At 44.7% G+C, this 16,750-nt stretch overlaps 1 protein-coding gene across 2 annotated transcripts in view; it reads right to left on the bottom strand.

Annotated features, from left to right (window-relative positions):
* The window catches only part of TTC6 (tetratricopeptide repeat domain 6), a 226,777-nt gene that overhangs the window by 56,042 nt on the left and 153,985 nt on the right, over window positions 1-16,750 (bottom strand). For both annotated transcript variants that reach the window (XM_073554184.1, XM_073554183.1), the window contains exons 21-24: window positions 14,589-14,740; window positions 9,529-9,648; window positions 1,489-1,638; window positions 827-967 (exon numbers count right to left, since the gene is read on the bottom strand). In XM_073554184.1, coding sequence (XP_073410285.1) covers window positions 827-967; window positions 1,489-1,638; window positions 9,529-9,648; window positions 14,589-14,740 — 563 coding nt within the window. The remainder of the gene's footprint in view (window positions 1-826; window positions 968-1,488; window positions 1,639-9,528; window positions 9,649-14,588; window positions 14,741-16,750) is intronic.

A 16,750-nucleotide genomic window follows, 5' to 3' on the forward strand; every position in this document is an offset into this window, starting at 1 on the left:
AACAGAGTGGAAGAGAAGGATCTGCTGTGTTTACGTGACATCACCAGAAACAAAAGAATCCCTGGCAGGAGTGGTCCATGACCGTTTTGAGTGACAAATCGTTGCAGGGAAGTACAGGCAGCTAGCAACTACTTGCCAATAAGTTCTTAGTCCCACAGCAAAAAAAAAACAAAAAGTCATGGATAACACCTTTAACTGTGATGACGCCATAAAGTATATTGCGGTATGCTCTATGTGTTCCATTATGTGACGGGTCAGTTTCCAGAATGAGTTCCTGTCTTTCAGTTTCTATAATACAACAGAAAAACGGAACACAGAATGCCAGTGTGAACTGAGACTAAGCTCTATTGAGACCAAGACACAGTAGAGCTTACCTTGGACTTTATAGGATGTAGTATAGTTTGATGATTTCTGAATAGTAACTGTAGCTTTCGTTTTATTGAAAGGTGTACAAAAAAAACAATACTCCCAAAATATCTCTGCCAGGGTTTGCTTTTGATTGTGCATATTCGGCATCAGTGCACGTAAGGGAGATTTGTTTTTAAAATATATAGTAGCCTTGATTATGTGATTTCTGGCTTTGCATCTACAGTACAGCCAGTGATACTCGTATATCACTACTGAAATTTTAATTCTTTAGAAAAAAACCTATTGATTGACAGTGATCAACAAAGCTCAAATTTTCTCAAAGAACACAGCCCGTAGTATATATGCTAGCAAACTGCAGAGATGAAATAAAACCCCCTTGAGTGACAATTACTTACAGAGACAAGCTTCAGGCATTTTAGAGTAGTTAAAAGGCTGTTCCAGAGATAAAGCATCTCACCTTAATGTAGTACTTTAACGCTCCTCTGTAGAGATAAGCTCTTACGCTGCCTGGCTGTACTTTGATTGCAGAATTGCAATTCATGATGGCTTTGGAATATCTCTTTCTAAATCCATAGAAAACTGCTCGGCACAAATAGGCCTGCATTAAAAAGCAAATTATTATGGTAGGGAGTGCAGGATGAATATGAACAGCTGTGCCCCACACTTAACAGCAGATGAACATACTGTACCCACATACAAAAGTCTTCGTACAAACACACCTGCAACATACGGATACAAAAGAAATACAACATGCCCGATATCAACCGATGTGCTCCATTCATATTACTTAGATAGTAAATCCGGTTCTTCACAAATTAATATTTCTTGAGGCTCCAGAGCACCGATTACAAAAATCGTTAACATCCTCATCTTTACAGTTAATTTATGCTGCTGTCTCATCATATGAGGCAGAGACCTTTTGGACCCCCTTCAGACTTCTAGGCCCAAGCGTGACTGCAACCTGTGCACCCCCTATACTTACACTCGTGCGGATCATGCACACCACTACAATATGATCAATCCATACCCTCAAATGAATTTAACTCCCCTCTTCTGCTATTTATTCTATGGAAAATATATTATATTTTTAGCTTGAATCAATATACAGTAATTATGAACCTGAAAATGTTCTGGGTTTATCTCAAGGGTTTTATTGAAATCCTGTACACAGTTTGCTTGTTGGAGATGCATTCGGCAGAGTCCTCGTTGATAATAGGCATCGCAATAACCAGAGCGATTCTTCACTGCACTGGTCAAAGCCTCAAGAGCCTAGAAAATATGCAGCGTTCATTGCAGAAGATATAATGGATATGTATAAGACAGCTTTACATATTATGAACAGTCAGCATCAATAAAATGATACAGATAAGTGATAATAGGCAATATGTGATACTATCTACTATATAATCGTCTAATTCTGTCTGTCTGTCTGTAACGGAAATCCCACATCGCTGATTGGTCGCGACCAATTAGCGACAGGCGCAGTCCGGCCGTGAATTGGCGCGGAATTCGAACGAAGCATGCCACCGCTACCATCGGGAGATCAAACAGCGGCAACGCAGCCGGGAGATGATCGGCACAGCCCTCAATGTGCAGATGGTACCCAGGGTCTGGAGGAGAGGAGACTCTCCTCTGGTCCCTGGGTACCATAAACCTGTAAAAAATAGAATTAAAATAAAAAATAGTGATATACTCACCTTCCGACGGCCCCCGGACTCTTTCCCTCCTCTCACCACGCGCCCGGCATCTTCCGGTCCCAGTAATGCTTTGTGGGAAAGACCGCTGACGACTTCGCGCTCTCGCGAGATTGACGTCATCTCTGGTCCTTCGCGCTAAGCATTACTGGGACCGGAAGATGCCGGGAGCGTGGAGAGGAGATCGGGGGCCGTCGGAATGTGAGTATATCTCTCTGTTTGTAACGGAAATCCCGCGTGCAGAGCACTGTACCCTCCCGATGCGATAGCATTGGGCCTCCATTTAGTGAAAATATACAGTTGTGGCCAAAAGTATTGACACCCCTGCAATTCTGTCAGATAATACTCAGTTTCATCCTGAAAATGATTGCAAACACAAATTCTTTGGTATTATTATCTTCATTTAATTTGTCTTAAATGAAAAAACACAAAAAGAATTGTCCTAAAGCCAAATTGGATATAATTCCACACCAAACATAAAAAAGAGGGTGGACAAAAGTATTGGCACTGTTCAAAAACACCAAGGTTACTTACCGGTAGCCAGTTTTTCCGGAGCCCATGACGGCACACATGAGAGAGGGGATCCGCCCAGTCAGGACAGGAACCCTACTGAAGATAAAAGGGCGGTACCTCTCCCTCGCTTCAGTTGGTTTACAGAGCATGAGAGGCCCCCCCGGGTTAGTACACATGGTAAAACTATCACCACATTATATCTAACTAAAAAAACACCCAAACTATAGTGCACACCAAAGGAGTGAAAAGGGGGGGAATATACAAGTGCCGTCATGGGCTCCGGAAAAACCAGCTACCGGTAAGTAACCTTGGTGTTTTCCCGTCTCCCACGACGGCACACATGAGAGACTTTTGTAGAATAAGACACCTTAGGGAGGGACCACCGCTTGCAGCACCCTTCTACCAAAGGTTAGGTCAGTAGAGGAAGACAGATCAAGTCGGTAGTGCTTAAAAAAGGTGGAAGGTGAGGACCAAGTAGCGGCTTTACAAATTTGTTCAATTGATACCTCAGCCTTCTCTGCCCAGGAGGTAGCCACGGCTCTGGTGGAGTGAGCCTTGATGCCTTCTGGAACCGGAGCGCCACTTGCGGAGTAGGATAACATAATGGCCTCCCTGATCTATCTGGCAATGGTACTCTTAGCTACCCCGTGCCCTTTTCTACTACCCTGAAAGGCTACAAAAAGGGACTGATCTTTCCTCCACTGACTAGTTACTGACATATATTGTAATATGGCTCGTCTTACATCTAATGTATGGAACTTTTGCTCCCCAGGGTTTCTAGGATTGTTACAGAACAATGGCAAGGAGATCTCCTGAGTCCTATGAAACTTTTGGACTACCTTGGGGAGATAGGCCGGGTCTGGTCTTAGAACCACTCGGTCATCCAAGATCTGTGTATATGGAGGACATATAGACAGAGCTTGAAGGTCGCTGACTCTTCGGGCTGATGTTAAGGCTACCAGTAAGACAGTTTTAAGCGTAAGTAGCTTTGGTGACAGTTCTAGTAGTGGTTCAAAGGGGTCTTTGGTTAAGGCCTCTAAGACTAGGTTGAGGTCCCAGGGTGGTATCTTTAGGATAATGACCGGCCTTGACCTGCCACAGGACTTTATGAATCGGGACACCCACCTATTGGCTGCTAAGTTGCAGTTATATAGGGCCCCCAAAGCTGAGACTTGAACTTTGAGTGTGTTAATGGCTAACCCCAGTTGTAGCCCCGACTGTAAGAACTCTAGGATAGGTCCCAAAGGCACTACATCCCCCAAGGGTTCCCCCAGGAAGTCTAGGAACTTTTTCCACGTTCTACCGTAGATTTGGGATGTTATAGGTTTCCTACTTTTCAACAGGGTGGAGACTAACCCTGGAGAGAATCCCTGGCGACTCAGTAGCGCCCTCTCAAATTCCAGGCTGCTAGATGGAAGCCCTTCACCTGAGAGTGGACCACTGGTCCCTGGGAGAGCAGGTCTGGAATCTCCGGTAGTATCCATGGATCTGTCACTGACATAAGCCTCAGAAGGGAGAACCAAGGCCTTCTCGGCCAAAACGGAGCTATAAGAATTATTCTCGCTCGATCCTCCCTGATTTTCCTGACCACTACTGGGATCATTGTTATCGGGGGAAATGCATAGGCCAGGATGAACTTCCAGGGTATTTGTAGGGCATCTACTGCGAAGGGGTTTTCCCTTGGGTTTACTGAGCAGAACTTCCTGACCTTCCGGTTGGGTGCGGTAGCGAACAGGTCTATTTCTGGTTTGCCCCAGGCCTGAACTATTTGTTGGAAGACTTGGGGGTTTAGGGACCATTCCCCTTGTCTTAGGTGCCTGCGACTCAGGAAGTCTGCCTGTATATTTTCTGCCCCCTTTATGTGCAGTACTGTGATGGATAACAGATGTTGTTCTGCTAGCTGGAAGAGTAGATCTGATATTTGCATGAGGCCCCGAGATCTCGTTCCCCCTTGGTGATTGATGTAGGCTACTACTGCTTGATTGTCCGTCATGACCCGGGTGTGGCGGCCCCGAAGTAAGGGAAGGGAATGTTTCACGGCTTTTTCCACTGCCCATAGTTCTTTTACATTTGAACCGTGATCCTTTTCTAGCGAGGACCAGGTCCCCTGTATTGAGTGGGATCTCAGGTGTGCTCCCCATCCTGTGGCACTCGCGTCTGTTGTAATGATGTCTTCGACTGGTTTTTGCCACGGGACACCGGCTGTTAGATTCTTTTCTACAGTCCACCAGAGCAGGGAATCTCTTACAGCCACTGAGAGACATAGTTTGCCTTCTAAATGCCCTTTTAATTGTTTCTGTGCTGACAGAACTTCCCACTGTAGTTGCCTTAAGTGGTACTGCGCTCATGCTACTGCGGGTATTGGGTTCCTCAGTGTCATATTTGGCCTTTGTATTGCTGTGCGAGCTAGGCCCCTTATCTTGGTCACTTTGCTCTCTGGTAGGAGGCAGCGTTGTTGCTCGGAGTCCAATATCAACCCTAGGAAGGATTGCTCTTTTACTGGGGTTATCCTTGACTTGGGGATGTTTACTATCCATCCTAGTCCTACTAGAATTGCTATCACTTCCTTCACTTGATGTGTGCAGTGAGACTCCGACCTCCCTATTACCAGAAAGTCGTCTAGGTATGGGACAATCACTATGTCCCTGGAACGCAGAAAAGACATTACTTCGGCTATCACTTTGGTGAATACTCTGGGGGCTGCAGACAGGCCAAATGGAAGGGCTGCGTACTGGTAGTGTTTCACCTGCCCCTGGACATAGAGCGCTACTCTCAAATATTTTTGATACTCCCGATGAATTGGGATGTGATAGTAGGCATCTTTTAAGTCTATCACTGCCATGAGGCAATGCTGGAACAGGATTTTTGTGGCCGTGTTGATTGACTCCATTTTGAAGGAGCAATTGTCTACCCATTGATTGAGTCTCCTCAGGTTGACAATGGTTCTCCAAGAGCCGTCTGGTTTTTGTATTAAGAAGAGGGGGGAGTAGAACCCCCTTCCTTCTTCTTGCACTGGGACTTCCCGTAGGACTTGTTTTTTCACTAGTCCCAAGACTTCCGTCTCCAGGGCCAGCTGTTGCTCTTGGGCTTTCCTTCTGGGTGTCATTATGAAGGTATGCCTGGGCGGACGGATGAATTTTATTTTTAAGCCGTCCTTGATTATATTTAGGACCCATGTACTGGGGGAGATATTTGCCCAGGCGGAAAGGAAGAGAGAAAGCCTTCCCCCTACCTCCGGCCCAATGTCATTGGGGAGATTTTTTGGAGGAAGTGGAGGGCCCTTTAAACATATAGCCCGATCCTCTTCTTTCTTTAAAGTCGCAGCTTTTTCTATCTACCGGGGGACGACCCCTGTTAAATCTCCTCCTCCGAAAGGGCTGCTTTTTAGGTTCTCCCGGAAATCGGGGAAAGCTTTTCTTCCTATCCCCCGCATGTTCCAAAATCTCTTCTGGTTTTTTCCCAAAGAGGAATTGGCCATCGCATGGAATGGAACATAACCTATGCTTTGATGGTAAATCTCCGGGACACCCTTTAAGCCACAGGGCTCGTCTTGCCGCGTTTGACAGGCTTGCTGCCCTAGCTGTCAATCTTGCGGAGTCTGCAGAGGAATCTGCTAGGAAAGCCGCTGCTCCGTGCACCAGTGTCAAATTAGGCAGAATTTCGTCCCTAGGAACTCTATTCTTGATCTGGTCCTCTATTTGTTGCAGCCAGACCATGAGGGCACGAGCGGTACAGGTACCAGCTATCGCTGGTTTCAATCCACCTGCTGAAGCTTCCCAGATGTGCTTCAGGAAACCATCTGCTTTTTTGTCAAGCGGGTCTTTCAACACGCCAGAGTCCTCTAATGGTAGGGATACCTTTTTTCTGGCTACGGCCCCATCAATTTTTGGGACTTTTTCCCAGGCTTCTGAATCCTTCTGCTCAAAAGGGTACCTCCTCTTTGATGCGGAAGGTAAGCCCCCTGACCTCTCCGGTTTTTTCCATTCCCTGTCAATTAGCGCTTTTATTTTATCATTTACAGGGAAGGTACGTTTTCGTTTTTCCTCCAGTCCTCCAAACATTACATCCTCTAATGATTTGGGAGCTTTTTCTTCTTTAAGGCCCATTGTAGCCCTAATCGCTCTGACCAGTTTTTCCACATCCTCTGTTGGGAAACATGGACGGCCGCCTATATCGCTGTCCGAGGAGGATTCTGAGGACTGAGTAGAGGAAGAGGAGGTGGAGGGGGACAAGGATCTATCCCGCCCCTTCTGCCTTGGCGAGGCCTCTGAATCGGAGCTTCTTCTACAATCTCTTTTATCTTTCTTTTTAAGGGCTGCCTTTAGGGAACCTTTCACCTCCTGTTGAATTAACTGTTTAAGGCTAGTCACCAAATCAGGGGTCTCCTCCTGTATAGTTTTATTTATACAGTCAGCGCAGAGGTCTTTCTGCCACTGATCTGCCAGCAGGTGTTTACATAGGGCGCATTCTCTATTTTTGGTTTTGCTGCTGGCCTTCCTCGACCCCTAGTGATCAAACAGAGAAAATGGAACCCCGTTACCATAAGGGTGACATTCACGTAGATAACTCATCACCGCTGTCAATCAGGGGTACCGATCTCGGAGGCTCCTCAGATGCACTCGTGACGTTTCTCCTGGACGTCTCAGAGTCATGCCGATTGCGTTTATGACTGCCGCTCCCACCACTCGAGTGACTGCTCCTGGTATGTTGGCGGCTCGGCCTGGCATCTGGCGAGAGGTCTTGCTGCTGGCGCTGCTGGCGCTGCTGCTCGTCTTGCCCCACTTCCATCATGAAGTCTTGGGCATGAGTGCGTCTTCTGTGGTCATCCCCCTTTTGTAAGGGAGATCTACTGCACTCTCGGCCTCCTCCGGTTACCTCACAGCCCCTCCCCCCCCGCCATGCCGCCGGGATCTCCTTTCGCCAGCCGGCGTTATTTGCTATGGGCGCCGCCATCTTGGATAGCTGGCGCCGCCTCCCGACGTCACGCAGGCACGCCCCCTCCCAGCATGCCCTGCGTGTGACGTCAGGGGAGCGCGACCCGGAAGTGGCCGTTCCCTGACGCTCCTGGATGCAGCAGAGGGGGAGAGGGCGGCGCGGCAGCCACGGCAGAGCCTCAAGACCCCAGGCCGTGCTGCTCCTGCGCCCGCTCGGACGCTGAGCCCCCGGGGGACCCGCGGACGGCGCTTCCCTCCCCCGACGCACGGCGCCCAGGACCCTGCCTGTTCTTCCACGCCAGCACGAGTGAGGGGCAGGTACGTCTTCAGTACACGGTCCCTGTCAGGACAGGAAACCCAACTGAAGCGAGGGAGAGGTACCGCCCTTTTATCTTCAGTAGGGTTCCTGTCCTGACTGGGCGGATCCCCTCTCTCATGGGTGCCGTCATGGGAGACGGGAAAATCATGTGATGCTTCTCTAATTTGTGTAATTAACAGCACCTGTAACTTACCTGTGGCACCTAACAGGTGTTGGCAATAACTAAATCACACTTGCAGCCAGTTGACATGGATTAAAGTTGACTCAACCTCTGTCCTGTGTCCTTGTGTGTACCACATTGAGCATGGAGAAAAGAAAGAAGACCAAAGAACTGTCTGAGGACTTGAGAAACCAAATTGTGAGGAAGAAATGTACTATTATCTGACAGAATTGCAGGGGTGTCAATACTTTTGGCCACAACTGTAAGCAGGTAGATCCACCGACGTAAAAGGATTGTCCAGTCTTAGGTGACAAGTCTGACGTTACTTATGTGACTGCAGACTTGTAAATCCTCAGATCATGCAAACTGTGTGTTGTGAAGATTCTCCAGGGCCAGTACTGGGAGAGGAGGGCATATGACTGCAAGTATGTGATTTGCATACGTGCGGTCAACTGCTGGCTAGATGGCAGTGGCCTCACTCAATGCAAGTGTATTGAATGAGGCCAGACACGTCAAGATGGAATGCAGGCAGAAATATGCAGATCGCATACTTGTGGTCACACGACCGCCCGTTCTTGTTGACGGCACCGTAAAATCCTCATGTGAGAGTTCAAAAGTCTACAGTCACGTCGAGCGACTATAGACTTGTAGCTGAATGCTGGATAACCCTTTAACATGATTGACATGTTAGAAGAATAATCATTTTTTAAAGGACAAAAAGAATCTAGAAACATTCCAGCACTGAGGTAATGTTTAATGAACGTGAACACGTGGAGGCATTCGATGGCCATGTTTGTTCTAGTGACAGACCTGATTTAAGGTAACTACTACTTCAGCGTACATTTAATCAAAATCACTAATGCCCTGTGGCAGCACTATTATAATTGCACTCCACTTATAATACTGTTTCCAAAGAATCTCCAAAACGAACACATCATATGGAAGAACACCAGTCACTGGCAATGTCATGTTGCAAGTTTGTGTATTTAGCATTTTATCCTGCAGTATTACTAGGCCACCGTCAGTTCAATATAACTACCATTATATCCATCAGTCGTATTTATACTGACCCAGGCTGTACAGTAAAGCTTTTAACTTTAAAAGAAAAAAACCCTATTGGAAAAACTAAATCTCAAAGGATGCATTCCCTATGACAAGGAACTTGCTGTCCATGGTGCTGAATTAAAATTACAACATGATGAGGACTGTAGAAAATACAACTAATAAATTAATATAATAACAGACAAATATATAGTACTGTTCAAAATGCCACTGCCCACAATCCCTAATAATGGGGTGCCCAAAATAAATTCTACAGACTCCCCATACTCAGTATTGCCTCAATGATTGCATCCATTTTAGTTTGACAGTGATATTGCTATCCAACTGCATGGCCAGAATAGTCAGTGATGGAGCAGAAAGTGAGCTTAGTTGGATACCTGGTCAATAAAGGCCACTGATACTTCCTCTATGCCATACTATGTGTATATACGTGCTTTATACGAATATGATACATAAAGTTTTTTAGCACCCACTCACCTGGAGAAATTTAAGTTGCTCCATGTAACACAGGCCGAGCAGGTAGAAAACTTCGGCCTTCTCAGAGGGGGGGGATTGGTTCAGTAGGTCAAGTGCTTGACTGAAGCTTTCACTTGCATCCTATTAAATTGTGCAAGTACAATTTTATTATAAAATAAGAACAACTGTTAACTTCTTACCTTTTACCGGGTGAGATTCTGACTTTCTACAAGGTGCAGAATTTTAGATAAATAGTCTATTTGGTTTATGGAGATACATATGTATGCATAAAAGCTGTAGACACTCTACAATGGGCTATTTCTAACCTACAATATTCCAAAAGATGCTTCATTATGTACAAAAAAAACCTATCATGTCCTCAAATGTTATTAACCTACAGATATAGGGTTAATCTGCAGGTGCTACAATGCTATCTGACCGCTCTACAGAAAGCGTGTCTAGTTTGAGAAAATGAACTTTATTCATCCTGGGAGTCACCGGTTTTTAGTCATAGAGGCGGCAATGTGAGAGGTGCCTGGTACTTTGACACCTCGCTCTACACAGATACCAATCTAAGTGCCCTGGCGTGCTTACAGCTGTTGCTCACTGTGTACTGACTGTAATCACTCTGGGAATGCCTCTAAGGCCGGGGTCACACTAGAGATAAATACGGACGAGTGAGAGGCGTAAAAACCACGCACTGCACTCAGACCAATGTTTCTCTATGGGGCAGCTCCCACCAGCCATATATTTCTCATCCGTATTTTACGGGCCGAGACAATCGCAGCATGTTGTGATTGTCAGCGTATTCCGACTGAAATACACCAATGCAAGTCTATGAGCGCGCAAAAAATACGCATTACACACGGACCAGATGTGTGACTTGCGAGAAATACGCACCCGGTGTCTTTTAGCAAAGCCGGCAATTCAGTGCGCTATACAGTAAAATCACACTGACATGTTTAATAAAGAAACGAAAGAATAGATATATACACATAGAATACATATATATATATATTGTGATGTGACGGGTGGTCGCGTGGTTAATGGGAGGTATATGTCACATGGATGGATGCTCCCTGCGATGCAACCCGGAGTATTTTGTTGTTAGTGTGCATGAGCACTAATATGGCGTTTAGTGCACTGGGTCCGGGTTGCGGGTAGCTATGAGAGATGGGAGGGTCTGGCTACCCATATTGCCTCACCTTTGGGTCAGGGTGTGGACTGTACCCCATTTTGCCTGAATATTTGTGTGAGGTCCTGACCATGTGACCAGCTCATGTGATCCATACCTCGCCTATGGGTGTGGTTACAGGGCTATGTAATTGAGGTGTTTAGCACATGTGAGAGAGTCTGTCAGAGTGTGGACAGACTTCCATGTGTCCAGGTGGGACACTACAGAGTGGTCTGTGTTCTCAGGAGGGAGAAGCCTTCCTGTGTCTGCGGCTGCAGATAGAGCTCTGCTATGGACATTGCCCTGGCCTGTGTGTGAACAGGGCCTGAGGGAACACAGCCCAGCTAAGGACTGTTCATGTTGCTTTTGACTGCTGTGAAGGCTGGAAACCGTGTTTTGTTGCTGTGAGGTTTATGGAGCAAATAAACCGAATGGACTCGTTTTAACCCTGAATGTGCCAGTATTTACCACTAAGACCTGCAAAGTGAGTAACCCCCATCCACAGACAGTGTGAAACGTTACAAAATATATAAATACATATATATATATATATATACATATACACACGTCATTGAGACATGCATTATATATATATATATATATATATATATATATATATATATTTACATTTCATAGAGTTCTACATAGCAGAATATCTGCTAATTCATTTGACGGCTTCTGTAAAATCATTCTAAAACCCGACATGAAATGACACACAGTTTACATACAGTAAACCATTTCATTTCACGTATTTTTTTATATGCCCTGACTAATAAATAGATTATGATTTGTGTGTAAAATTTGGGACGTCTAGGTGTTAAGTTAAGGGGTTAATTCGTTGGAAAAAATGCATGGGCTCCCGTGACAAAATTGCAGCCAGATAGGTAAAGCAGGTGAATGAGGGCAGATTTTAATAGCCTTGAGACCATTGTTTTTGGCCCCCCTGGCTACAAATCTGCCCCGAGCCCCCCCAGAAAAGGCGAATGATTTTACAGAAGCCGGCAATTGATTTAGCGGCTATTCTGCTATGTAGAACTCTATTAAATGTAAATATATATATATATATATATATTTACATCTAATGCAAATCTCCAGAGACTTATGCACACGTCACTTTGTAAGTAATGCAGACTATCTTGCTTGCCCTTTTTTTGCACAGCTATTTCTATGGTGCTTATTGAAGACAGAGCGTGCTTTGCACTACTTACTTTTGTGAACTTTGTAGACTTTTCTGAGTTCTTTGTTGCACATTCACCATAATGTTGCTTATTTGCACACATGATTTAATCATGTTTAACAAAGTAGCATAGGAGCATTTCCTTCATATTCCCCTATTTTAACACACGCTTTGCAAGCAATGCGGATTTTTTTTGCTTTTTTTTTTACCGCTATTTTTATGGTGTTTACTGATTATATAGTGTTTTTTGCACATCCCTGTGAATTTTGCAGATTATTCTGACTTTTTTTTGCACATTTACCATAATGATGTCTTTTTGCTCACATGATGTAATCATGTTTAACAAAGCAGCATAGGAGCATTTCATATATGTCCTTTTTTCAGGGATGGCTATATTTATTGTTACATTCATTTCTATTTCATCGGTTGTGATTTATTTTACAGTGCACTTTGCATTAAAATTGTTGATAATTTCATAATCGTCAGATTTGCATATTATGAATTATAATTGCTTCCCCAAAACTATGAATTAACACATGTGGAATTATATAATTAACAAAAAAGTGTGAAACAACTGAAAATATGTCTTATATTCTAGGTTCTTCAAAGTAACCACCTTTTGCTTTGATAACGGCTTTGCACACTCTTGGCATTCTCTTGATGAGCTTCAAGAGGCCTCATTCAGGGATGAGAGGGGGCTCCGATGTGTGTCATTGCTGCGGGGGTCTTGTGCTGCTGCAGGGTCTTGTGCTGCTGCCAGGTTTCTCCGGGTGTCCAGCGATTGCTGGCCGATGCTGCGGGTGTCTCCGATGCGCTGAAATCTCATCTCTCGAGAGCTGGGTCCCGAGATCCCACCTGCGTATGCGCCGGCGGCCATTTTTTACGAGAATCTCCGCACACACAGAGGAACCGTGGAAATGCCGGGGCTCTGGCCTGTCGCGCAATGTCGGCAGGGCCCCGGGCAGCGCCGGAGACAACCGCAGCACCGGCCAGCAACCGCCGGACACCCGGACGCCCCCTGATCACGGCCTATAGTAATGCATGTACGCTTTGTAAGACGCCCCCAAATTTTGGGGGAAAAAAGTGCGTCTTACAAAGTGAAAAATACGGATGCTTACATGCACAAAATACGCGGCCACACCTTGACAACGGATGACATATGGATCACTATTTAGGGAACATTTCTCCTTATTAAGCCCATAAAATACAGACTGTATTTCTCGTCGGTTAGTGTGACCCCGGCCTAAGACTGAAAGCTGGTGGCTCCAGGGATGAGTAACGTTCATTTTCTCCCAGTAGCTGTGCTGGTAATGGCATTTGGAGACATGACAGGATACCCTTAGGCTACGTGCACACGGAGTTTTTTGCCTCTGCGGATTATGTAATGTAGTGAAAACCGCAGGACTTTAGTCCTGCGGTTTTACACCTCATAATGGATGAGGTGTGAAACCGCAGCATTTCTGGACAAAAGAATTGACATGCTGCGGATTTTAAACCGCAGCAAAACCATGCGAAAAAATCCGCAGCATGTGCACAGCGTTTTCCAGTTTACCATTGAAAACAACGGTACTGTACAACGCACCTAAATCTGCTGCGGACCTGCAGCTGCAGAAATGCTGCGGATCCGCAGCAGAATCCGCACCGTGTGCACATACCCTTAGGCTAAGTGCCTACGTTGCAGAAATGCTGCGGAAATGTCGGCAGCAATTCCGAAACTCCCTGCCACGGGTAATGCGTTTTCCCGCAAAACACAAGCGTTTTCAGCTTGCAGAATGCTTGTGCATTCCAAGCGATTTGAAGCATCACTTGGAAAAGTGACTGACAGGTTGGTCACACTTGTCAAGCATAGTGCTTGACAAGTGTGACCAACTTTTCACTATTGATGCTGCCTATGCAGCATCAATAGTAAAAGAATGTTAAAAATAATTTAAAAAAAATAAATGTTTATTCTCACCTTCTGACGGCCCCCGATGTCCTTAGCGGTGCTCCCGGTATGTTCCGTTCCCAGGGATGCTTTGCGCGAAGGACCTTTGTGACGTCACGCTCGAGAGGTCTCAGGTGATTCGCGCAATGCATCCCTGGGAACAGAAGATGCTGGCAGCGTGGCTGAGAGGTGGGAGGATTCCGGGGGCCGACAGAAGGGGAGTATATCAAATTTTTTTTTTTTTTTTTTTTTTTTTTCTATATTTTACAGTTATATGGTACCCAGGGCATGGAGGAGAGTCTCATCTCCTCCAGACCCTGGGTACCATCCACACATGAAGCGCACACTTTACGCATGGTGCGCATAACCACAAGCGTAAAGTGAGAGTTTCAATGCAATCCTATGGAGGCGGAATCACCGCAATTCCGCAATAAGAATGGACATGCTGCGGATTTTACCACTATGCTATTCTGCAGCGGTAAAATCAGCGGCATGGGCACAGCAACTGCGGAATCCTACAGGATTGCATGGGAATTCGTTTTTTTAAGCGTCTTTTAAGCATTTCCGCTGCGGGAAAAACGCAGCTGAAACGCTTAAAAAAAAAAAAAAAAAAAAAAAAAAAAAAAAAAGCAACGTGGGCTCACTGCCTTATTGTAAATGTGCCTGAAAAGCAACAATATAGTTACTGACTTGACTCATGCCTAATTTTTTTTGTATTTTCTTTCAAGAATTTTGAAACAACATTGCATGTATCTAAAACATGATGGATTTTTCACACTTTTCTGAACATTAGAAAATTTAGATACCTTGTTTTTCTTGGCTCTCATCTGAATCTTTCCTAAAAGTATCAACAGAGCAGGCATTGGCTTCTCTTTTATGGCAGACACCAAGCAGCTAATGGCACTAATGTTTTGATGAAGGAATGATTGGACAAGGGCTTGCTGCACTGGAGAAGAACCTAGAGATAATCATTAGAAGGCATTAGAAAAAGAGTTTCATCAACTAGCATGATCTGGCACTTAGTTCAATCATATTTTACTCTGCCACTGGGCCAGATTGCAGGGAGGGAAAAAACTGTCTATTGCTCAGGGGCTTCCATCACTCCTAATTCCAGTAGATACAGTGCTGTGCAAATTAATTGGGACAAAGCATTTTTTTAAGTAAAATCGTAAGTTACCAGTCAGTGATTCAAACCAGTTTTAACTGCTTTGAACAGGTGTGAGTGCCTGTTCTAAGCAGTTAAAACTGGTTTGAATCACTGACTGGTAACTAACTTACAATTTTACTTAAAAAAATGCTTTGTCCCAATTAATTTGCACAGCACTGTATTTCCAAGATGCTCCCTGCAGGTACAAAGCTGAAAAGTTTTTTTCTAATATCCCTTTAACCAGTCAAAAGTTTTAATATGCTGCAGAACAAGACATTATGCAGCTTTTATTAATAATTTCTAAGGGTGGGAAAACTTTGCGCTTTTTTTTTTTTTTTTTTTCAGAACATTGTTGCCCCATATGGATCTTTGCTAATAGTACACATTTCCATGTCAATTGGGAAAACAAAGGATTGGGCATACTAAAAGACAACATGCCCAATCCTTTTCCCACAAATCAGACATTTGGTGACTCGGTTGCCCTATATGCTTTAGATTGTTGGTAGACCATACCAACATTGGTTGAGAATTTCAGTGGGGAAAATTAGTATTTGACACATTGACAATTTTGCAAGTTTTCCCACCTACAAAGAATGGATATCTCTGTACATTTTCTTAGGTACACTTCAACTGTAAAAGACAGAATCTAAAATTAAAAATATAAAATCACATTGTATAATTTTTAAATAAGTAAACTGCATTTTATTACATGAAATAAGTATTAGTAAGGCAAACTGGGAAAAGGAAGAGCGCACAATAGGGTTTTACATGTTAAAATAACACATAAACCAACATGGATCTGCTCACCCGGTGGTGTTGCAACATATAACAAACCCATATATCAGCTGCTGCTAGACAGGAGTCCAAAGGACTAAGAGAAAGAATATTTCATACATGAAATGAGTACTTGATCACCTACCAACTAGCAAGAATTTTAGCTGTCACAGACCTGTTTGTTTTTCTTTAGGAAGCCCTCCTATTTGTTACCTGTATAAAAGATATCTGTCCACACACTTATAAAATCCCACGCCAACCTCTCCACCAATGCCAAAAACAATGAGCTGTCTAAGGACACCAGGGACAAATTTGTAGACTTGCACAAGGCTGGGATGGGCTACAGGACAGTGGGCAAGCAGCTTAGTGAGAAGGCAACAACTCTTGGCACAATTATTAGAAAATGAAAGAAACACAAGATGACTGGAAATCTTCCTCAGTCTTGGGCCCGATGCAAGATCTCGCCTCATGGGATAAAGATAGTTCTGAGAAAGGTCAGGAATCAGCCCAGAAGTATCTGGTCAATGGAGGACCTGGTCAATGACCTGGAGAGAGCTGGGACCACAGTCTAAAACATTATCGTTAGCAGCACACTACGCCGTCATGGATTAAAAAAAAAAGCAGGGCACGCAAGTTCCCCCTGCTAACGCCAGCACAAGTCCAGGCACGTATGAAGTTCACAAATGACCATCTGGATGATCCAGAGGAGGCATGGGAGAAGGTCATGTGGTCAGATGAGACCAAAATATAACTTTTTGATATCCACTCACCACTTTTGGAGGAAGAAGAATAAGCACAACCTCGAGAACACTATCCCAACCGTGAAGCATGGGGGTGATTTTCTGCAAAGGGGACAGGACAACTATACCAAATTGAAGCGAGGATGGATGGAGTCATGTATGGCGAGATTTTGGCCAACAACCTCCTTATCTCAGTAAGAGCATTGAAGATGGGTCATGGCAGGGTATTCCAGCATTGCAATGACCCAAAATACATGGCCAGGGCAACTAAGGAGTGGCTCCATAAGAAACATTTTAAGATCCTGGA

Source organism: Dendrobates tinctorius, unplaced genomic scaffold, assembly GCF_039654945.1.
Source record: "Dendrobates tinctorius isolate UK_male_01 unplaced genomic scaffold, ASM3965494v1 ptg000208l, whole genome shotgun sequence".
NCBI lineage: Eukaryota > Metazoa > Chordata > Amphibia > Anura > Dendrobatidae > Dendrobates > Dendrobates tinctorius.